The following is a 23,790-nucleotide window of genomic DNA, read 5'->3' as shown; positions in this document are numbered from 1 at the left end:
AGGATCTTTGAGACCTTTCCTGGGAGACTCTCAGCCTTCTCAATATACTGACAGAAGAGCAGAGCACTTCCAGGGGTATTTCAGCTCCAATTATAAATGTGCTCCGATGTTCTGTATATGTTTAATGGTGAAATCACTGGGTCTTCCTAAAAAAAAAAATACACAGAAATCCACCAGCTGCTTATAGCAAAATACCAAAATGTTAAAGCACTTACATCCACATCAGGTCTCTTCAGAATGTCCTCCACTTTGGCCAGGTCTCCGTTGGCTGCTGCCTTGACCAGCTCCTCATTGATGTCTCCAGATTCTTGTGTCTCAAAAAGTTTCTTCAGCAACTGAGACAGACGCTCTGGCAAAACAGAAGGAAAACATGAGAAACTGATTCCATGTAGATGCCAGAATACAAGGAGTAGAGAGGACAAAGAACTAAAATGATACTCTCTCCGTGTCAATAGTTCATGTTCACACATACCTCCAGAGGCATTGCTGACAGCAGAGCCAGAGGGGGCAATCTTGGTGACAGCAGCAGGATTGTACGTCCAAGAAGTCCCACAAACCTCGACCTTCAGGTCACTGTCAGAGTAGATCTGTTGCACACGGCCCACCTTGCCTAGGGTCTGTTTAAAAATGTTGTGACAAACTCATTAGTATATGGTGGGTTGTTGTCTCTGGGCTATGGGCTGTGTAACTGAGTCTGTACGTGGCAGAGGACAGATGGAGGGAGATTGTGAGAAAGCACTACAAAAGTAGAGGTGAGGGGGAAAGGATACTGGCTCAACACAGCAATTGTCCTACAAGGAGCAGAAAGCAAGCTCATTGTAAAAAAAAAAAAAAAAAAAAAAAAAAAAGAAAAAAATATAGCACTGTAGACTTAAGCTGTGTTATCATTCAGAGGACATTCAATTTCACAAAGAAGGAGATGGATATAAATGAAGGAGACCCTTCTGCATGAGAGTCTATTCCTCATCCATGCAGGCAATGTAGAGAGGACAGAACATAATGCTTTTCAATTTTGAATTATATCACCTCAGTTCTGGCTATAAAAGAAAGAGGCACTAGGAGTCTGTTGAGCCGGGTCTGGGGCTGTCCTGGAGGATGTCATCAATAACAGGGACTGCTGCAGTAGATGCAGCAGCGGGCGGCAAACAGCCATGGTTAGTGATCAAAGATACAACCCATCTCAGGGCTTTAAGGCTCATTAGCTGCTGAGGAGACTGGTTTGGCAGGGACAAGTGGCATTTTGAAGCAGACTGCGTTACATAACCTACGGCACGCTGGGCAGCGATGAATAAACTTCATAATATAGGAAGAATAAAGTCATGTTGTGACTGAAAAAAGATTTTATGAAAGAACTGGCAGCAGAACATGCATAGACTGATTCAAGAGGAGGTATCCATTGTTATATGTTATGATTCATGTGAGATCCTGTAATCATTTTTGTCTCTCCCACAGTCCAGCGTATAGTTTCATTAAATATTATACTTCCTTGATAAATAAAATAACCTTACGTAGACATATTTCTAAAATAGTTTGACAAACATTTTCTGAAAAATGATTATTCAGAAAACCATCATGTTAGTGAAACAGGGCTACATAAAATTTATTGTCTTATTTATTCTAGCGTAAAATTTAAGCTGGTATTCACATGTATAAGGTTGACGGTAAGCATGAACAAATTTGCACACATCTATGAAACTCTTACAGGTAGCATCGCCTCAGCCCACTCCCCATGGCCTCTTTGTAGCAGTTTGATGCGGTCGATGTCATAGCAGATCTGGACCAGATCTCCCACAAGGAACTGGGAAGTGCCTCCCTCTGCACCGGCTGCAACTTCACCACTGCGCACTACATTGGCCTTCGTCAGCACTGCTGGGTTGAATGTCCATCTGAGGATCCAGAAATCAATGCTTTCAAACAACACAGACTACCTCGCTCACAATTCACAACCAACTTGAAACAGACTAAAATTAAACAACAAGCTGTTGTCGGGTTTCTGCGCTCTCTGTAGGTTGTAGTCCGTACTCAGACAAAGATTGTTAGTCAGGTCACATCAAATCAGTTTCAGGAGTCAAATAATTCCAGATAAATTTTACTTGAAAGCATAACAATAATTTAAGCTTATCAATCTAATAGTTTTCAATTAGGTCCCACAAGTTGCTTGTGAAAAATAAAGTGTTAAATTCAAAAAGCATACACATTCTTTTAATGTGTTACACACGTTTAATCAACACTTGGGTAAATCTAAGTATTGTATCTGTGACAGAACTTAATTTGTATGCGTTTTAACCATGCTGACATCACAGATATGTCCCAATCAAACTCTTTATGGCCCGGATCCAAGACCTTTGATACTGAGTATTTGCTTCTTGTGGCACCAAACCACATCTAAATTTACTGAAATGTTAATTAAATGTAAATATTATTTAATATATATCAAAAATATAACAAAAGGTGTATATTCTGAAAATGTAATCTCAGCACCCCAAATTACAATTATATACACAATTTTACTATATATTGAACTTAAATTGACAATGATCTTTTTTGAGAGTATCAAATGTTACAAACTATGATTATATTTTAGTGAGGAACTACTAATAATGGTCTTGGAACTATTGACTGACCTGAGGTGAAAGGGGTTATATGAAAATGAAATATGCTGATGAGACGATGCAGTTTCAGTAGTTCAAGTCATTAGGAGTCTATAAATATGAGCCTGTCTATCAAGGGGCCTACCTGTTCCCACTGGGGTACTGAACCACAATGTCGTGATCCTCATCAATGCCACACACTGTGCCGGTGGTGGTGAGGGTTTCAAACATGCCATCAGTCCATCCTCCATGGCCATGCTGTAGAGACTGAACAATTTCTAAATCCAGATCAATGTTGACCAGGTCTCCGATCTGAAGACCGCCAGGATTTCTATTACCATTCTGTTCACCTGGTAGAGAAAGGTAATGTTACATTTAGCCATAACAGAATTACATTAACAAACATATTTAGCACTGCGCATTTTCAAAACTGTCTCTTTAAGCAGAAGCGCAGTGACAAACAGGAAAAGGCATTTCAGATAAAGGACTACTACACTGCACTGCATTACTATATGGACTCCACATTTTCTATAATAATGACATTATCAAACCTAATGAGGGGCTTCCACTGCAGTGAAAGACAATTTATTCCTGAAATGTGTGGAACACTGTAACTGCATGACCTGAGTCTGTACCTGCTTTTGATAGCCAGGTGACTATGTAGTGCTGACATCTAGTGGCCACACAGCCTAAACTACAAGTAAAACTCCAAATGCCCTTGAATTCACTGCACCAGAACGATAGGTGAGAGAATTGGTGCAATAATGACGATAGACACAGATCACTGGCTTACTCACCTAAAACAGGACAGTGGTCTCTGTAAAATGAACCTCCTTTGGCATCCTGGACACATTTCAGGTCCGACTGTGAGAAAAAAAGATGGAAAGGGTTACAAAATTACCCAAGATAATTCCGTTAGAGGGGCAAGATTATGAATAATGAAATTGAGAATTTACACACTTCAGCTGCAGTGGCACAGTAGTTGCCTAGAACATTTACAATATCAGTGCCCTAAGGGTAAGGTAGGACAATGAAACACTGTAATGCTACAGAGAGAAGGCATCATATCATTTGTGATGACTCAGATGCGCAGCCACTGTGACAGAGTTAGAGGGCAGAGATGATCATAAGGCGGAGCAAACACTCCTCTGAACTGATGGAACACTAAAGTCCTGACTACAACAAGTCTCAACAAATTAATAACGCGTGTCTATCGTACTGTATCCAGGCAGCAGGACATGTATGATCGAATAGTACTTTCTGCGCAAACCAAACACTAACAAAACAGGAAAGGTTTTGGCTTGTCATGCTGCATTTGGCACATGCACTAAGCTGCAGTTTTCTTATATTTGCAGGATTAGCCCACTGTCTTAATAAACAGCAAAGCCAAAATGAAACAGGCAAGATGGGGGGTCTAATCCATGATTAATTTAATCCAGAGGCAGATGCCATCTACCTTCCTTTCAATCTATTTGAATAACAAAGGACAAGTCTGTTATGCAACGGAGAAACCCGATTGGCTACTTTTGTTAAAAGGCAAGGGCAGTCTCCACCAATGAAGGAAATGCTTTTCATGTGGGACGCGTGTGTAGCTGTGCCCACAACAACCCCAAGAGAATGTCCCCCTTCTCTAAAGTTGACCTCCATGTTCACTTTCTCCCCCTAAAAACAGAAAGAACAGATTGCCTTTATCATGCAGATAACTATCCCCTTCCAGCTGCCTGCACTCATGCTGGCTGCGTGGCTCTCACAAAAGCCTGGCAGCAAAAGAAAGAGCCTAAGCCCTACGGTCAAACACAAAAGGCACCTGACAGCTGATCTTTTATGTGTGTGAGTAAGTGACCATGCATAAGGGTCAGACTGGACTGCAAGTTTGCTCACCATTCCCTCAAAGCCAACTCTGTACAGGTTCTTGGCCCCGTTGTCCCATAGTACGTAGGCAGCACTGTGAGGGCTGGCTGCACTCCAGTCCTGGATCTCTGTCACCTGTGGAGGAGGAGGATGATATGAAAAACAAGTACGGACACAATGAAAGCAGACTGTTTTGAATTTTAATCAGAAAGAAAACAAAAGTTCTGGCATACTGAATGTGAAAACATTTATATATAGCATTGAGCAGACATGGGTTGCTTTCTTAGTGCAGTTTTTCAATGAGGTGTTTTTCATCTTCATAAAATGGTGAAAACATATTGACATTATCTTTACATTAGGTAACTTCAAATGGAAGGTCAGAGTGAAGGTTGAGCTGCAAACCTAAACCCAAGTAAGTACTCAGTGTCCAGCTCAAAAAAAAGGTGTCTGCTAACGCATAAGTTGAACTTGAGCTGCTCCAGTTCAAGGGTCCAGTGTCAACTTCTGGCCATGTAGAGGGTTAATGTTACATTTTGCACTCTCAAACTAACAGTTTTAGCTTTTTGTATCACTTCTATGGTGATAGATTATGTATGGGACAGAGGAGAGCCAAGGTTGTAGGCAAGTTGATGTGGTAAATCTACACAGTGTTGTGTCAGATGCTCTGTATGGTGCACAGTGACTGTGTTTCGACTTCAAAGAAAGTTTAATTCCCTAAACACAGAGAAATATTAGAAGTGGGACCAATCAAGAATTAATTTGATTATACTTTGATTCATGAAGTCAAAATTACATTTTACTTCAGTTCTCCCTATATTTCATTTTTATAGTCAATACTAAGCATTTTATTGTTCACTTGTTGATTTCTTCAGTTAGCTATACTTGTGCAATCTCCAAAGATGTTTTAATTTTAAAAAAAATCAGCAATTTCAATTTCTTTGCAAGGAAAACAAAACAAGACAAATGCAAGCCTAGCTCAGCCAAACCACAGGGAGAGCTTGTGGGAAACACTGTTCATCAGATCAAGAAACCTTTGATATGACCTTCTATCCAAAAACGGCACATTTTGTTGTGACTAAGGTTTCAGAGGACACTTCTTTCATAATGACAGAGAATCAGATGCAGTTGTCTTTCCCTACAGTATGGATTTCCAAAACAGTGATCATCTTTCATGACTATCAAAATAATGATGTGCAAGTACAGGCACTAGCATAGGCACTTTGCTTGTTTACAATCTTATTCATCACGGATCCACCCTCAATTGTGGAGCCAGTCAGGTATTACATAAGGAAACAGAAAAGTTGCAACTGTTTTTACAGACATTGCAAAACCACCATGTGGGAAAAGCAAATCACATAAAGTGATGCATTTCAAGAAGACACTCCTACAATGACTGAAGCCTTCTTCATATAAAGGCCTAAAAAACAAAACTTAAATTTGTAGATGATTAGCAAGGCTATGTGCAGAAAACTGTTCTTCTCATCGCATCAGAAAGCTTTTGGTGGTGTTGCACTACTTATTAATTTCATAGTTCCTTGATTGTCCTGCACCCGTTCAACCTGTGCATGTAAATTTAATAATTAGAGGGACCTCAGCCCGTCTATGTTTTGACAAAACCACAAGTAAGAACCCTGACAGACTAGTAACAACATTTCTACAAGTCATTTTGTTAAGTCAGTACTTATTGTTATGTACATTCTGAACAATAATTCACCTGACTTATGTTGCGAGAATTATTTCACAGCTTTTAGCTGTAAGCCAAGGAAAATTATGAGTTACTGGCATAAATATGCAATGAGCTATGAACAGTGGACTGCAAAACCAATTCAAGTATGGAAAAATAGCTAGAGTTTTCACAAGATAATTCTTTCCATTGCATGCAGCACATTGCTTTCATAACATTGGGAAAGTGTCAAGAGAAGAGTTGTAGTGGAGTGAATTAATTCTTTAATTAAAAGCTGTGCCTTAAGTAAATACAGAAATCTGTTAAATTATTTTCAGGCCCCTTCCAGAGCTAATTGATTAATGGGCCTTATGAGTAATATGCTAACCTAACAGAACATCTAGGCTGCAGGACATGTAATACTGGTTTTCTGGAGAGCATATTGCTTACAGCATCATAAAACAGTAATGAGATATGCCATTAAATAACACAGCAAAATGAAATCTTAAATTGCCTAGAGGGACTCTTAAATTGAATACTCTGGGGTCTGGACCAGAGTCAAAATGCAAGCACTTTACTGCACAGTTACAGTATAAATCTAAATAGACTGTGCTAAGCAAATGCAACCTCATCACACACTGTACAACTTTCTAATGATGTATTTTAGCTATAGTAACCTGCAGCAAGAATGTTTTTTGTTGCTGTTACAGTGAAGGAGTGTAGGAAATCAAGTGAAAAGGGGGAGTTTCAGTGACACAAATTGACAAGTAAATTGTAGGATAAATATTTTTGTATAGGAACAAGTCCTGGTTCTCATATTCTAGTCAGAGCTACAATTGTACAATTATGTCTGTTCTTAATTGTACTCATTTTGTGAATATGCACACCTCTTCCTCTATCCTAAAGACTATGCTGATCACTGTGACAGACAGAAGAAAGTTGCATTGTTTATTAGTTCACATACCTCATTGGTAACGCCCTACGATCTCACATGAACACAGATCACAAGCTATACTAACATTTGTTGTATCACATGTTCAAACTGAACTTGGAAGAATAAATTTCAGGTACTAGGCTCCTACAAATGGAATAAGCTTCAAATGCTACAATCTTAAAGTTCACCAAAAGATTTTAGAATGAATGAATGAACTTGTGCAAAATTTCTGTTTACCAACTGTTTAAATCAACTGGATTAAATAAAATGCCTGAAATATTTCGCCAAATATATTTAGCTTAATTTGGGGTTAATTAAATTTTTTTTACATATATTTTAGGAATATAATAGTCACAATTTACTGTCCAAGATTACTTAATTTTTCAAAATTGTCTTTTCTTTATAAATTTTATTTGCCTGAGCCGTAACAGGAGGGCACATTTTCAGTTAATTTTCACTCCCCACTACAGCTACATTGGGATGATTTATCGGTATAAAAGGTATATGAGGTATATGAGGCAAAATAATGATTTTGGTTATTGCAGTGTCCGTTATAATGGACTTCACGAGAAAAACGAGTGGAGTTTAAAAAAAAGAAAAAGCCTGAACAATGACATTGGTGTACAAATTATTTCAGAAACCCAGTAATTTTAAATAGAGAACAATGAGCTACACCTAGCTGGTCATTACAGCACGTGTCCGTTTGTCTACTGATTTGCCTTTACACGTCCATATTACTAAGCACGTTGAGTCAGGCAGTGCCCATCCTGTTTTGGTTGAGACTCCTGCACATTTTAATCATATCATATCTCGGGATTCCTGGGACGAGATTGTTTAGCGCAAAAGATCTCTTAGCCACATCTGGCAGGCTCACTAAAACTGCTTTACCTCCAGGAATTTATAATCTATTTAACTGTGCGGCTCTGAAATAAAGTTGAGACACGTTTGGCCATATATTTCAATGGTAGCATTTATAAACCTTATAGACCTATCTGAACACTCAAAGCTCACCTGTGAAATAAGATTTAGTGGAGAGAAACTTCTACCATTTTTAACCATTGATCCCTGCATCAAGCACATTTACTTTTACTTAAAGCCTGTAAGAATCGTCTACTACGGACAACTGTAAAAATTGGAACCCTACAAGCTCTCTGTTTATACAGAAAATTATTTGTAAAGAAAAACTGGAAAAGCAGAGTAGTCAAGTTAATAAGCTTTATGGTTTGTGAGAAATAGTAAAGCCAGAGGCATTGACCCAGCTGTGTGCATGAATATCCATTTACGGATTTTAATCCACATTTTCTTGCTATTCCAGATCAACAACACAATGCTTGCTGTTAAGCATTTGAAATCAAGACTGCAATTTTTGGCATGGGGATTAAGGTAAAAAGAGGGAAGTTACAGGCCTCTATCTTTCTTGCTTATACTACACCATACCTTTCCTCTCCTCCCATTGCCTCCATCCTGGTCTTCCCATTGCCAATCCACTCCTCTCACGACTCGGCCACCAGTGAAGATCCCTCTGGCTGTGATTTTCTTTGACTTGCGACGTGACTCCAAAAGGACCCTGCACAGACAAAAATGTAAAAGAAAAATGAGAACTACTATCAATTATATTATTACTTATATACTAAGAGTTAATCACTCGTGCAACATTGTCACACACATTACTCAACAACAGTTATTTACAGGTGCTCTGTTTACACAGATCAATTCATTTTCATTTATACTAGTCAGGATAAGTGCATTGTACATGTCTGCTACAGAATGATTATTGAATTAAATATATCACAAATCACCCCTTTTGTCACACTCCCTGTTGGCGCCTTGTGACCTTAACTGCCATTACCTTTGAGCTTAGTGTTCTGGTGTGCAATATTTTCAACAAATAGGACATGACAACAGCTGAAACGTCTTACTGTGGCCATAACATCATGCAAATCCATCCAATATCTATACACTGCTTAATCCTCTGTAGGGTCATGGGGGGATGGAGTCTATCCCAGCTAACTTAGGGCAAAGGCAGGGTTTACCTGGACAGGTTGCCAGTCTATCGCAGGGCCACACATAGAGATAGACAACCAAGTCCACTCACATTCACACCTATGGACAATTTAGAATCACCAATTAACATCAGTATGTTATTGGACAGTGGGAGGAAGCTGGAGAACCCGAAGAAAACCCACAGGGAGAACATGCAAATTGCACCATGCTGCCAACAGCATATACAGATACTGCTAAAATGTTGATAGTCCATCAGACTTTATTTATATGCCACTTTTCAATCAGATCAAATGTTATTCAAGATGATCTACATGCGACTGAAAACACGTAAGCAATAAACAAATTAAGATCAATGTACTCTAAAACAAAAAAAATCAATAAGGCACAAAAAGAGATGATAGTTACAGTAATAAACAAGAAAAGCACAGTACTGAGAGCGCAGTACTTCGCCAAGGCTGCTCAGTCATTACATCATTTCCGATGGATAAGTCCCGACAAGTCTGCAGTGGTGGATTTGTAGTGTGATCCCAATCGTGATTGTCAGCAGGCAGCTGACAGCGTTCACTTGTTGTCATAGTTACAGAGATGCCGTGACGCTATCTCGCAATGATACAGAAATCTTATACATATCTGTGGATCCAGACGATAAGCCGCATCACTGCTAAAATCTAATCACTTGGTCCGTGTCATTTCTGACCTCCCCTGAAAATTTCACCCAAATCCGTTTTTGAGTAATGTTGTGCAAAGAAAGACACAGATGAAAGGACAAACGACAGCGATCGTCACATAAGTCTGTCGCAATCCTTGGCGGAGTACAGATGAATAAAGATAATGAAAGCAAAAACAATTAATTGCTACACAAATTAAATGTATTATAGTAAAAATGTAATACATAAATTACAGATATAATCACGGTGATAATAAAAAAAATACATGTATAATAAAAATCCCTAAAATTATAAAATGGTACATAAAAGCCAGATGTAATTAGAAGACCCTTCAATATACCAAATTTGTTTGTATACACTAAACAAAACAAAGCCACAACAACGCTAACCCAGTGTGTGACCTCAGATAGCATGCTGGCATTTCTGAACTAGAAGCATGATGTGTAACTCAACGACATTGGTATTTGGTGGCGTAGGGCTGAATGATTCATGGAAAATACCTAACTGCGATTTTTCTAACATTTGTTTTGATTGCAATTTGATTTGTGATATTGAAGTCAAGTTTAAATTCAATCAATATTCACAGTGTAATAGATTTAGTACATGTGATACAGCGCTACCTCATGAAACACCATCAAAAGTGTGACGGTCAAACGAGGCACATGACATGAAGTCATAAAAACCACTTACACAACAGTTTAAAGCATGGGTTTGACATGCTACATAGCGCTTACTCTAAATTAGAGCCTTTGCGATTTGCGAATGGCATTGATTGACATCGCCATATTAATTAGAAATTAATTAATTGTTTAGCCCAAGTGCGACCTTGTCAGAAGTATAAATCACTGACCATCCTAGTTATATGGCAGGTAAGTTCCTCCTCTGCTGGGAGGGTAAGGAGTTCCCTGACCTCATTGTCTCCCCAATAAACAGCGATTTTAAAATCCCCGGAGGCAGTAGCACACATAACACATCATAAACATCATGAAAACTTCCCATCCCAGCTCTGCCATGATGGCTGTTCCTGTAAGACAAATGTCGCTTTGGCTCTGTAACTACCTCTGCTGCTGACTAACAGGTGGAACAACAATGCTACCCCCATCCCATGTTTATAGTTTGATACAGACAGAGGGCAGAATAAAGGAACGACACTTCCTCCTTGAACACACTATATCAAAATGGCTAAATAACAACATACAGTTCCTGACAATTACCGGAACTCTCTTGTTACAAAAGTGCTCTTTTGACATTTGCCATAATTGATCCTTATTCATACATAAAACCTGAAACATCCGTTAGAGCAACAGATATTACTTCCCTATCTTACCACTTCTTTGAAATAACAAACACCATTTCACAACTTCTAAAATTTCTAAATTTCTCTAAAAAAATCAGATGAGAGCTTTCTAAAAGAACCTAAAACAAATTCAGAATCTATACTGCTTTTAGGAATTTCTTTATGCAGGTAAATTCAGAAACATGCTGTATGTCACTGAGTGGCAGGTGTCATGTTGTAACATTACGAACAAGAAAAGCACTCAGAGAGCGCAGTACTCTGCCAAGGCTGCTCAGTCGCCATTTAATTTCCGATGGATAAGTCCCAATAAGTCCACAGCAGCGGATTTGTAGTAGGATCACAATCACGTGATCATCAGCAGGCAGCTTGTTACTCCACCAAGGAATGCGGCGGAGTTATGTGACGATCAGTGTACATTTGTCTATCCGTCTGTTTTTCGGTCTGTGTGCAACATTACTCAAAACGGACAAACGGATCTGGATGAAACTTCAGGGAAGGTCAAAAATGACACAAGGACCTTCTCATTAGATTTTGGCAGTGATGCGACCTATAGCCTGAATTCATGGATTTGTTCAAGATTTCTGTATCACTGTGAGATAGCGGCATTGCATCACTGTAACTATGACAACAAGTGAAAGCTGTCAGCTGCCTGCTGACAATCGCGATCCTACTACAAATCAACCACTGCAGACATATCGGGACTTATCCGTCAGAAATCATACAAGGAACAACTGATTAATTTTTTTTTTTTTTTTAAGTTATTTTTTTGGCCTTTTATCAGCTTTATTGGACAGGTGCAGTGAGAGAGAGACAGGAAACGGGAGAAGAGTCGGGGGAAGACATGCAGCAAAGGGCCGCGAGCGGGAATCGAACCCGGGCCAGCTGCGTCGGGGACCAGCCCCTGTACATGGGTCGCCTGCTCAACGCGTTGAGCTATATGGGCGCCCAACTGATTAAATTTTGAAAGCGTTTCCGAGTGCCATCAATTCCCACCGCCCGCTACATATTTAGGTCACACAATTTGGTATCCCTACATAATGTTTACATGCATAACACACCCATGTGCTCAGCGCAAGGTAATTTTTTTATTAAAGACTTCATCCATTGGAAATTATACAAAGACTGAGCAGCCTTGGGTACTGCACTCTCTGAGTGCTTTTCTTGTTGTCATAGTTACAGTGACAACATACCGCTATCTCACAATGATACAGAAATATTTAACAAATCCGTGGATCCAGACTATAAGCCGCACCACTGTCAAAATCTCATCAGGTGGTCCTTCTGTCATTTCTGACCTTCCCAAAAAATTTCATCCAAATCCGTGGGTCCGTTTTTTGAGTAATGTTGCGAACAGACAAACAGACGGAAGGACAAACGTACACCGATCGTCACATAACTCTGCCGCGTTCCTTGGTGGAGTAATAACAATGAATTTTGTAGTAACACGGGTTTTCCATCTTACTGTCAATTACTTCCCTTTTAGTTCATATCTAACATTAATGGTACATCAAATGCAAATGAAAAAGCAGCACTTTAGTAGTCAAATACACACTTTTAAAATCACTACAATAGTAAACAAGTTCAAGATAAAATACAGAATCACTTAAGGAAAGCAGATCTAAAAAGGTGAGTCTTTAAAAGGGATTTAAATGTGGTGAGGTTGGTGCAGTCACGGAGGGCATGGGGGAGCGAGTTCCAGAGTGTGGGGGCGGCAATGGCGAAGGCTCTGTCCCCCCAATGTCGCCGGCTGGTCCTGTGCGGGATGGAAAGGAGGTTTGTGTGGGAGGAACGGAGATTCCTGGGGGGGGTGTAGGGGAGGAGCAAATCGGTAAGGTAAGAGGGGGCTAGATTATGGATGGACTTGAAGGTGAGGAGAAGCAGTTTGTACTGGATGCGGTGTGAAATGGGGAGCCAATGGAGGTTCCGCAGGACGGGTGTGATATGGTCGTGAGAACAGGTTCGGGTGAGGAGTCGGGCAGCAGAGTTTTGAATGAGTTGAAGTTTATTGAGAACTTTGGAGGTGGAGCCGAAGAGAACGCTATTGCAGTAGTCAAGGCGGGAAGTGACGAAGGCATGAATGAGGGTTTCAGCGGCTGAGAAGGAGAGGAAGGGGCGGAGACGGGCGACGTTGCGGAGATGGAAATAGGCAGTTTTGGTGATCTGATTAATGTGGGGTTCAAAAGTGAGGTTGCTGTCAAATATCACACCGAGGTTGCGGATGTGAGCAGAAGGAGATAGGGTGGTGTTATCAATGGTAATGGGGGGGTGGGGAAATGGTGTGAGTGATTTAGGTCCAATAAGGATGAGATCAGTCTTGTCACAGTTTAGCAGGAGAAAATTTTTCCTCATCCAGGATTTAATGTCGGCCAGGCAGCTGGAGAGAGAGGGGAGGGTGGTGGTGGCGGTGGTGTTGGTGGAGATGTAGAGTTGGATATCGTCGGCGTAGCAATGGAAGTGTAGGTTGTGGCGGCGGATGATGTTGCCGAGGGGGAGGAGGTACAGGATAAAGAGGAGGGGGCCAAGTACTGATCCTTGAGGGACACCATGGGACAGGGGGGCGGTGGGTGATGTGCAGTTGTTGACCTTGATGAATTGTTGTCGATTAGTGAGATATGATGTGAACCAGGTGAGGGCGGTGCCGGTGATGTTAATGGAGGATTGAAGGCGGGACAGGAGGATGGAGTGATTGATTGTGTCAAATGCTGCAGAGAGGTCGAGAAGAATGAGGATGGTGACTTGTCCAGAGTCTGAGGAGAGGAGGAGATCATTGGTGACCTTGAGGAGAGCAGTTTCAGTGCTGTGATGAGAGCGGAATCCGGATTGAAAGGTTTCATACAGGTTGTTGGAGGTGAGGTGAGTTTTCAACTGGGCAGCGACGACACGTTCTAATGTTTTGGATATGAAGGGGAGATTGGAGATGGGCCGGAAGTTGTGAGGGGAGGTTGGATCCAAACCAGGTTTTTTTGAGGATGGGGGAGACAGAGGCGAGCTTGAGGGGTGAGGGGACACAGCCAGTACTGAGGGAAGTGTTGATGATGTTAGAGATGAGGGGGGCGATAACAGGGAGGCAGTTTTTGAGGAGGGCAGTGGGGATGGGGTCCAGGCAGGATGTGGAGTTTTTAGTTCCAGTGATGAATTTGGGCAGGTCCAGGGGGGGAAACGGGCGAGAAGTGGGCCAGGGGGGGAAAGTTCAGAGGGTTTGGTGGAGGAGAGGGGGGATCAAGTGAAGTGGGAGAGGTGACAAGGCTGCTATGGATGGAGATGATTTTGTTATGAAAAAAAGAGAGGAACAGGTTGCATTTGTCAGTGGTGAACGAGTTTGAGACGGTGTCCGGGGGGGCAAGGAGTTTATTGACAGTTGAGAAGAGGGATTTGGGGTTGTTGGAGCTGGTATTGATCAGGTCAGAGTAGAAAGTGGACCGTGCAGATTTCAGGGCGTCTTTGTATTGTTGGAGGAAGTCAGAGTAGGCTTGGCGGTGAACCGTCAGGTTTGTTTTCTTGACAAGACGTTCTAGCTGTCGTTTATGGGCTTTCATGAGGTGGAGTTCAGGGGTGTACCATGGAGCAGAGTGGGAGAAAGTAACTAATTTGGATTTGAGGGGAGCAAGCTGATCAAGACAGGAAGAGAGAGTATGATTGTAGTGGTTGATGAGGTCAGTGGGGTTATTGATTGACGGGGGAGGGGAGACGGACAATGCAGTGGTCAGTGAGGCGGAGAATACAGAGGGGGAGAGTGATCTGGTGTTTCTAAAAAAGATTGTCCGTTTTTCCTTGGGCAGGGGGGTGGGGAGGCTGATGTCCATAGTTATTGCTAGGTGGTCAGAGATGGAGAGATGACAGCTGGAGATATTTAGGACTGTAAGACCAGAGGAGCAAACCAGATCGAGGATGTGTCCATGGTTGTGGGTGGGGAAATTGACATGCTGGGTGAGGTTGAGTGATTGTAGGAGATCTAGGAAGTCAGAGGCAGATTTACTGTGAAGGTTGTCCATGTGAAAGTTGAAGTCACCAAGGATGAGGACTGACGGAGATGTAGCTAATAGCTGGGTGGCAAAGTGGGAAAAGTCAGGGAGAAATGAGGGGTTTGGTTTAGGTGGGCGGTAAATGATAGCAGTGACCATTGGGGTGGGACCGGGTGATTTAAAAACAAGGTGTTCAAAGGAGGGGGAGGCAGGGATGGAAAGTGGGATGGTTGTGAAGACCTGTTTGTGGATGACTGCGATGCCGCCTCCTCGACCTTCTGGGCGGGGTGAGTTGAGGTACGTGTATCCGGAGGGGGTGGCTTGGTTGAGTGGGTAGAAGTCCAGTGGTTTGTGCCATGTTTCGGTTAGACAGAGGAAGTCCAGTTTATTGTCCAGGATGAATAATTGTAGAATGGGGCCTTTGCTGGTGACGGAGCGGGTGTTGAAGAGGGCAAAGTTCAGGTGAAGTGTGGATGTGTGATTAGGGGAGGGCTTCTGGGGACAAGGCTGTGAGGTCCGTGGAAGTGGGCGAAGGTTAGCAAAATGGCAGTTTCTGAGGGAGGGCTGCCGAGGTTGTCTGAAGCTGATGATGGTGGGGATTTGGCAGCTTGTTGAATTCTGGTACTGCGGGGGTGACGGGCAAGGGGAGCCAGAGGGGGGAGGCAGTGGGTGTGCTGGAGGGGAAGATGGGGGGAGTTCCAGGTGGGGACAGAGGGGGGCGCTGTAGCTGGGAGGCGGTTCAGTGGAGCGTGAAGAAGAGATGGATGTAAACACTGGCACTAGTCAGTCTGAAGTGTGGACGGTGTATTGGATATTTGAGATTAAAAGTGATCTGCCGGACCTGTTTGGATGGATGCCATCACTGTTAAAATATTCTGGCCTGTTCCAGAAACAGTTAAAATTGTCAATAAAGTTAATTCTGCTGGCACGGCAGAACGAGCTAATCCAGGTGTTCAGGCTGAGCAGTCTGCTGAAGCGCTCAGAGTTGTTGTTTACCGTTGGTAGGGGCCCGCTAATAAAAATAGACTTTCCGCAGTCTTTCAGTAAGTCCGTCAGATTTTGAAAATCACGTTTTGTCTGCTCAGACTGCGGGCGCGCTGTGTCGTTGCAGCCGACGTGAAGGATAATGCGGTGTACAGAGGAGGGGAGTGAGCGGAGAACGGAAGGAATTTTAACAGCGATGTCTGCAGCTGTAGCACCGGGGAATGACAGTGTGATAGCGTTAAAGAACCTGATGCCTCTCATGATACTGTCGCCAATGATGAGCGTAGAGGGGGCGAAGAGTGGGGCAAGTGGTGGACGGGAGGTTGTGAACTTACGGGAGAGGTGGCGTGGAGGGCTTCCGGCTGAGGTTGCGTCGGGGCTGGTGTGCAGAGGAGCCGCCGCGGGTGCCAGCTGTCCCTGTGGCTCGGTGTCGGTAAGGGTGGAGGTGATGGTGGAGCGATGGAAACGCGGCGATGAGGAGTCTACAAACTCGGGTTGTAGACAGCTGCCATGATGGTCCAAGTCTTTGCCGACGGACCCGGCGGAGTGGCGGCGAACCGCGTCCCGCAGCAGACGTCGTCGGGAGGTTGCGGAGGATATCCGGGTTTGGGACCGCTGGGTTTGTTGCTCTCCGGAGGAGGACCGAGTGCTGCCGGTCGCCCGCGGAGGGGAGACCCTGCCGGTGGAGCCAGGCTGAGCCCGGGGGCCACCGCACGTTTGCGCGGAGGTGGTCTTTGCGCCGGCGTCCAGCGGCGACCGGGAAGTAGCCGCCCCCGATGAGGAGGCCGGCCGATCCGCAGCGTTGGACGTCGGGGGGTCCAGAGCCTTTGGCGGTCCGTCGTCTGTTCGGATGGGAGCCGCAGAGGCTCCGGCAGCTGGCAGGTTGGAGGAAGAGGAGGCGTCGCCGCCGATCAGCCTCGCCGCCGGGTTGGCGGGCCGGGGCTTGGCCGGTAGGGACAGAGCCGCAAAGCTGATGAGATTTGGTCGGGCCGGGGAGACGGTGTGGTCGTTGCGGCTGCTTTTGCCACGAATGACGACCTCGGACCAGGATGGATGTCGGTTCGGGGTTGAACAGGACGAGGGCCGGGGGCTGACGGGGACCCACGGGAGGGTGTCATGGAGGGAGGACTGGACTGAAGCGAGGTAGCGGGACTGCTTGCAGGCGACGTTCATGTAGGAGGTGAGTATATCTGATTTGATTTTTAGCTCCTCAGTTAGACGACGGATGTCAGCCTTCAGGCGGATGATGGTTGTGTTGGCTGCATCTAGTTCAGAGGTGTGGGGGGGGGCAGACACGGAAGTGGTGTCCGGTGAAGAGTCCCTGGCTGTGTCCGCCATGTCCCTGGCTTCCGAAAACTAAACAGTGAACTAGGATTGTTACTGTGGTGCTATAAAGCCCTTATCTGCTGCTGTTTGCATCCAAACACTGTAACACTGTAACACACCGACGTGTTGAGCCACCGCAGCTAGTTAGCCGCTGCTGATAGCACTGTCCGTTAGCAGTTAGCTGCGGTTAGCCTCTGACCGGCGAAGTCTGAAAGTTCTTTACAAGGTGGTTTACGCTCAAAGTCTTTTCATCAGAAGGTGTAGCTTTGTACAAAAATAAAAATCTGTCAAAAGTCTGTCACGGCAGGACAAGGAGTTTGTCTCGCTGCGACTAATAATAATGTGGGATCGGGAGCCCGACAAAACACGTCCTTCAGTCAGCCGTCATTGAGCTTTTGGAAAAGCGCTTTATAAATAAAATTTATTATTATTACAATGTTATGAGCAACAGTAAAAAAATGCAGCACAGCTATAAGCTGCTATGACAAAATAACATATAACAGCAAATGAAACATCCAGCTGAGTTCTAACCATCAAACAACATGAGCCTTCGTAGACACAGCAGCTGGACAGTGCAGGTCTAACCAATGCAAAACAGCTTGTGGCCTCTAACCACTCCCTCCTCGGCAGTTAGTAAAAGAATCTAATGTGGTGTAACAAAACACTCCACCATGACATAGGAGCAGTGTGAGTTGGGGAGACCTCCAGCACCTATTGTGCATTATGCAATGTCTGTCTCAGGGGAAATAAGTCGTATTCAGTTGAAAAGGCTGCCAGCTGTTGGGCCATGTGTTCATTCAGTAAACTATGGTGGTTAGCTGAAATAGCTGAAATGGAAGAAGCCTCATCACAGCACTGATGGTCTATGTGAAATCACAATCAAATGCAAGTTGTGCAATTGGGTGAGTAATTGAGTAGTGATGCTCACCGACAAGTCCAAACGATACATTTTAAGTCTTTGGTAATTGATTTTGATCGCTTGTTTTTCCTACAATATGAGTTTCCTTAATCTCCATCTAGAGCAATACAATGAGTAAAACTGTCTTCAGCAATTTGCCTTGATCTTGTCTGAACATGAATTAATTGGTAACAGTTTCTACTTCCTACTTCTGAAAAACTGTTATAAGTAAAAATTCAGGAGCACTAAGGAGGGAGAAGTTATTTCATGTAAATAAAGCCACCTGTAAGCACCTGCTGTTGAACATCAAATTAAATTTGGCAATTTATTTTTAATCGTAAGACCTAAAAGACTGATTCCCATCACATGTACCTACTCTCATATGTTTATCATACACAGTTCCTAAGGCAGATCAAATCATTGTGCACAGAGCCCTTGATGTCATTGTAATCGTGCCAGACCGTGTAGCACGGAACTACACGGTCTGGCACCGTGTAGTTCCATGCTCTCGGAACTACACGGTGCCAGACCCCCCCGGCCTGTTCGATGGCCACGTCTGGCCCATGTACTAGTTTTTTCCAAACTGTAAGAGCGTCTGCACCAACCTCAAATGTACTGGCTAAAAAATCTGACAAATGTGAAATTCTCTTTTTTAGATATTTGTTTATGAAATCAAGTTTTTCAAAATTACTCAAGCTTGTTGACAATGTGACTATGTTCTTAGAAGGCTTTACAGTATTCTTGATACTGCCTTTACAGTAAACCACAACCACCAAAGGGCTTAGTTCATATAAAAGGTATTTTTAGACATCAACATGGGATTTCAGCAGCAAATAAAACACGAAAGAGAAAACAATCGGGCTCCCACTGTGACAATGCCGTTTGAATGACAAAATGACTTCAGGCAAACAGTAATAAATAAACAATATGAAGCACAAAGGACCGCAGTAGCACTCTCTAGCATCTGGATAAAGTGAAAGCACTGGATTATACATGTCTCTACTTTTCTCTTTCCTCGTTCTTATTATTATTAATATTATATGATTACTAATTTCTGTAGATGTTATTACAGACTTATGAGTCTTTTTTTTTTCTCCTATAGGGGCTTGGCATACATAGTAATGCAGCGAGTTTTCACTGTCTCTATTCATCATATGCAGATCACATTTTCTAAAGCCAAATTTTTTAAATCCTGAAATTTGAAATTCAGCTGCAAAACAACTCTCCATAAATCTGTAATAACCATGCTTAATCTTAGGCCCTACCAACGTGACTGAGTTGTATTATGTGATGTTTGCATGTAGCAAAACATTAAAAAAATTAAAAGTGGAAAATCTGCTAAAATACACTAGGAAAAATTGCATAAATATAATTTTTAAAAAGGTCTTACTGAATCTCAAAACAAGGCTGAGTTGTTGCCAGGCAACTGAGGGCTGGGAACATAGAGATAGATTCTGTCTGCCTGAGAGGCAGGGTGCACAAAAGACTTCTCAAATGTCACACACTCAAATACGGCAACATAAAGCCAAACTAAGCGTGTAAAGGGGCAGGCCAACCAATCACAATGAAGTGCAGGGATTACCTGGCTACTTTGTGTCTACCTTATCATTGGTGGGTCTAAGGTGAGGCACAATAATGACAAGCGCTTGTAGGTTAACTAACCTCTCACTGCCTGGAGTGGTGATCCTGTAAAACCGGTGTCTCAGGTGATGCTTGTCTCCATGGTAACAAGTTGTGCAGAGGTCGTAATTGGTGCATTCTGCACATTTCCAGCGAATACCAATGATGGGTTGTTGACGGCAGGTGTCACACATGGTTCCATCATGCTTGATGCCTGCAGGGGGGCAGTAATAGTCAAAGTTAACAAACTGAGACTGTATAATCTTGTGATGGGATTTGCACAGTGCAATAACTTTGCAATATTTTACTTTCAACAATATGTACACCAGCTATTCAAAAAATATACTTAATGTGGAACTAAACTTGAAAAACTAGTCTGACATAACTACATGCACAATGAAACTTGTCCATATTCTCTATACCTTATAGGGAAAATATATACTTCACTCTTAATGTAAGGCAACTGGACTGAGCTTGCGATTGTCTAGTTGTTTATTTGACACTTTATAATTACAAACACATCTACAGAAAACTGTTGGTGGTCACGTGACTGCATCATCAGGCGCAGATCTAGGGAACTGAATGGAGCTGTAAACTGGATATGCACTTGACATGCGTTGCGATGAGCATTGGGCTTTAAAGCAAAACTACTTTGAAGCGGTCGGTAAATGTTTATGTTTACATAGTGGCCACCCTAATGCAAACAGTTACATAATGAACAAGTTTTTCTTCTCAGTGTGCCAGAGTCACAACTTATGTATATCTTGTAACAGCATCCCACAGGCAGCTGGTTGTGACACATCTGTTCACACAGGATGTATTTACTCATCTTCTGTGTATACAAATCCGTTGGCCAGAAGTGGTATGCGCTCAACACACATTATAAATTAGCGACAAACAAGTTGCTGCTTCTGAGAACTTGATAAATAGGAAGTTGTTATTCCGCAGCCTAACAACTGTAAATGGCAAAGACTTTTCGATATTGCTCAAGTCTTATATTTTAATCACAAAGAAAACTACCTCATTAATCTTATTCCTACACTCGCTGAACGCCGCCAAATTTAGGACAAACGTTACACTGATTCTGTTGTATTGGAAAAAACTTCCATGAATCTCAAATGAGTCTGAAAGTGCAGTCAATACAAATGCACTGATGGAAAGTTACCTGTTGGTGCACTGTCTAATATCCTCACGTCGTAGGCTCCAGAGCAGCGGTAGTTGGCAGCCGTTCCATTGTCCCAGACAACAACCACCTCCTCTGGACTTTCGAAACTCCTGACGGTGCCAACATGTCCCTCTCCACCATCCTGCTTCCCCCACTTCCAGTCAGGTCCGCGGACCACTCTCGCTCCAACTCCTTCCATCATCGCTCGGTTATTCCTACCGGTGGTCATTTAAGAAAATATCTTGCAATGCCACAACAAATCTTTACAAGTTAGCAAGCTAGCAATTGTTGCTAGCCAGCTATCGGTGCGCTGGTGGACGGTTTCCAAATGCAAGTGAGAGCAAGTCCGAACAGGAAAGAGACTGGAACAATCCACAAAGCTAGCCTGTTAGCAAAGTAGCTAAGTTAGCTACCCAAGGAGGCTGCTGGATCCTCTTCCAAAAACTATTACTACAAGCTAGCGTCAACTGTAAGCCAGTGCCTTCTCAGCGTTGTCTCTGGGAACCAGAAAATAATTACCCTAGAAACCTATAAAGTAAACACATTACTAGCTAAGACAGATCTCAGTGCTCAGCAAACTGGCTTGTCCCTCTCCTCCAGTCCACATACAAGAATGCCACCTCTTCAACTTAGCAAGCTAGCGAGCCGAGTTGCTAGCTATCGCAACGCTAGCAGGATAAACCTCTGCTGGCTCCTAGTCGCTGTGGAAAATGTACTCCTTCTGGTGGCTGCTTATCCGTATTACTGTTGTGCGTGGTGCAGAAAAACAACCCGAGGTGTTCGCTTTGTCAGCCAGAGAGGGTTCCATGGACTCAACTCAGAATAAACGCGTCGCCATTATAGTCAATCATCGTTCAAACCTCAGACGAGCAACAACTAGCTCCGGAGGTGAACGATGAAGCACGAAGACGCGAAGCTGTGGAAAACAAGCGAGTCCTGCCTCCGGCGCGCGTGCGCATCTGTAACGTGCGAGACCATTCATGTCTGGACGGAAAAAAAAAAAAAAAAAAAAAATCTCAATGTTTTAAAGACTTTTGATTAAGTAGATACAGAAATATGTTGAGGAATTTTATATTTAATGGCTTTAACAAGAGACTTCTCACTCTAGACAACAATTTAAACTAATACACGTCTTTTAAATACCATAATTTGTAAAGCACAGTACTGACATCAGTTCATTGAAATATTTTTTCAGAAATTTAATAGTTTGTCTAGACCTTCAAACACCACTGATAAGTAAATAAATTAATAAATAAATATTTGATAAGAACAGTAGTCAGTAAATTTTAATCTATAGCCTATAAGAACAATATATCCATGCATAGATTTTGTATATATAGTGTGTACAGATTTATATGTATTGAATTTGTTGTAGCGTGATAACAGCTGTCTGAGTTGATGGCAGCTGACATTAATTCAAACACTCATGATTACCAGAGATTCAACCCCGAGGGAATAAATAGCAGCGGCATGAATGTGTCAAAGGCCAACAGATGGTTTTTGTTTTTTTTTTCTCATTTAAAGACAATGTAATGAAATACTTTGATTATAGATATTAAAGGATGTTAAGTGGCATACTAATAGGCAATTTGCTATTTTTTTAAAAAGTCACATTATCATAAATTAAGGCTTGCTAAAGTAAAGTTTTTAATTTATCTATAAGCATATCTGAACCCTAAATATACAGATAGCATATTGACCATTACTGGATGAAGACAGATTTTTACAGTGAAGCACAATTACTTTATAGTGAGTAACTTTAAAGTTCATAAGTTGAGGTAGACATGTCAAGTTGTATGTTAATTTTTAGCTAAATAAGTTAAATGTCCAAAATTGTATCGACTTTTATGTTTTTTATCCCCATCACAGTCATATTATACACAACAGGTTAACCAAGTGTAAGGTACTTTGGAAATCTGATTACATAAGCCTCCTTCAGGGTCCTATAGTGAGGTTTAGGGCAGCACATTTATTTGAAATATAATTCCATATGCCAAGTGAAATGTCCAGATCACAAGAAAGAGGTCAAATGTGTCACAGGATAGCATCATAAATGAAGCCGTGCCTACACATCATATTCTCCTGATAAAAGGGAACATGCTTGTTTGGGCTAAAAAATGCAATTTACCGTTCCCACTAAAATTGTGTTTTATATTGCAATCACAATGTCGGTAACAATAATTTCAATGTGATTTTTTTTGTTTTTGTTAACATACCTTGCCCTGTATGAACTCCACTGACTACTTGTTCTCTCTCCAGTTAAAATGCACCATGTATTAACAGTATAGCACCTTATCTGTTCTACAGCACACTGGACTAATTTAAATATGTAAATAACGCATACACTACCATTCAGACGTTTGGGGTCACTTAGAAATTTCCTTATTTTTGAAAAAAAAATTCAATGAAGATAACATTAAATGAATCATAAATACAGTCTAGACATTGTTAATGTGCTAAATGATTATTCTAGATGGAAACGGCTGATTTGTAATGGAATATCTACATAGGGGTACAGAGGAATATTTCCAGCAACCATCACTCCTGTGTTCTAATGCTACATTGTGTTAGCTAATGGTGTTGAAAGGCTAATTGATGATTAGAAAACCCTTGTGCAATTATGTTAGCACATGAATAAAAGTGTGAGTTTTCATGGAAAACATGAAATTGTCTGGGTGACCCCAAACTTTTGAACAGTAGTGTACACACTCTGATGCATAATAAACATAACACATGAACAAAAATACAAGCAAGTACATACACACATACACACACACACACACACACACACACACACACACACACACACACAACTGCGCTTTTGCAC

General features: G+C 42.2%; 1 protein-coding gene across 5 annotated transcripts in view; it reads right to left on the bottom strand.

Moving 5' to 3' along the window:
* mib1 (MIB E3 ubiquitin protein ligase 1) overlaps nucleotides 1-21,859 on the bottom strand; it is a 66,199-nt gene extending 44,340 nt beyond the window's left edge. For 3 of the 5 annotated variants that reach the window (XM_055014034.1, XM_055014036.1, XM_055014037.1), the window contains exons 1-9: nucleotides 20,964-21,858; nucleotides 19,841-20,012; nucleotides 8,477-8,606; nucleotides 4,473-4,577; nucleotides 3,389-3,455; nucleotides 2,737-2,941; nucleotides 1,703-1,886; nucleotides 473-617; nucleotides 216-349 (exon numbers count right to left, since the gene is read on the bottom strand). In XM_055014034.1, the coding sequence (XP_054870009.1) occupies nucleotides 216-349; nucleotides 473-617; nucleotides 1,703-1,886; nucleotides 2,737-2,941; nucleotides 3,389-3,455; nucleotides 4,473-4,577; nucleotides 8,477-8,606; nucleotides 19,841-20,012; nucleotides 20,964-21,192 (1,371 nt within the window). In that variant the 5' untranslated portion in view covers nucleotides 21,193-21,858. Of the gene's footprint in view, nucleotides 1-215; nucleotides 350-472; nucleotides 618-1,702; nucleotides 1,887-2,736; nucleotides 2,942-3,388; nucleotides 3,456-4,472; nucleotides 4,578-8,476; nucleotides 8,607-19,840; nucleotides 20,013-20,963 lie in introns of all 5 variants that reach the window. The other 2 variants (XM_055014033.1, XM_055014035.1) reach the window with 1 other exon arrangement.
* Nucleotides 21,860-23,790: the final 1,931 nt, after the last annotated feature.

This window comes from Amphiprion ocellaris, chromosome 10 (assembly GCF_022539595.1).
Source record: "Amphiprion ocellaris isolate individual 3 ecotype Okinawa chromosome 10, ASM2253959v1, whole genome shotgun sequence".
Lineage (NCBI taxonomy): Eukaryota > Metazoa > Chordata > Actinopteri > Pomacentridae > Amphiprion > Amphiprion ocellaris.
This window is presented reverse-complemented; position numbering and strand designations above follow the sequence as displayed.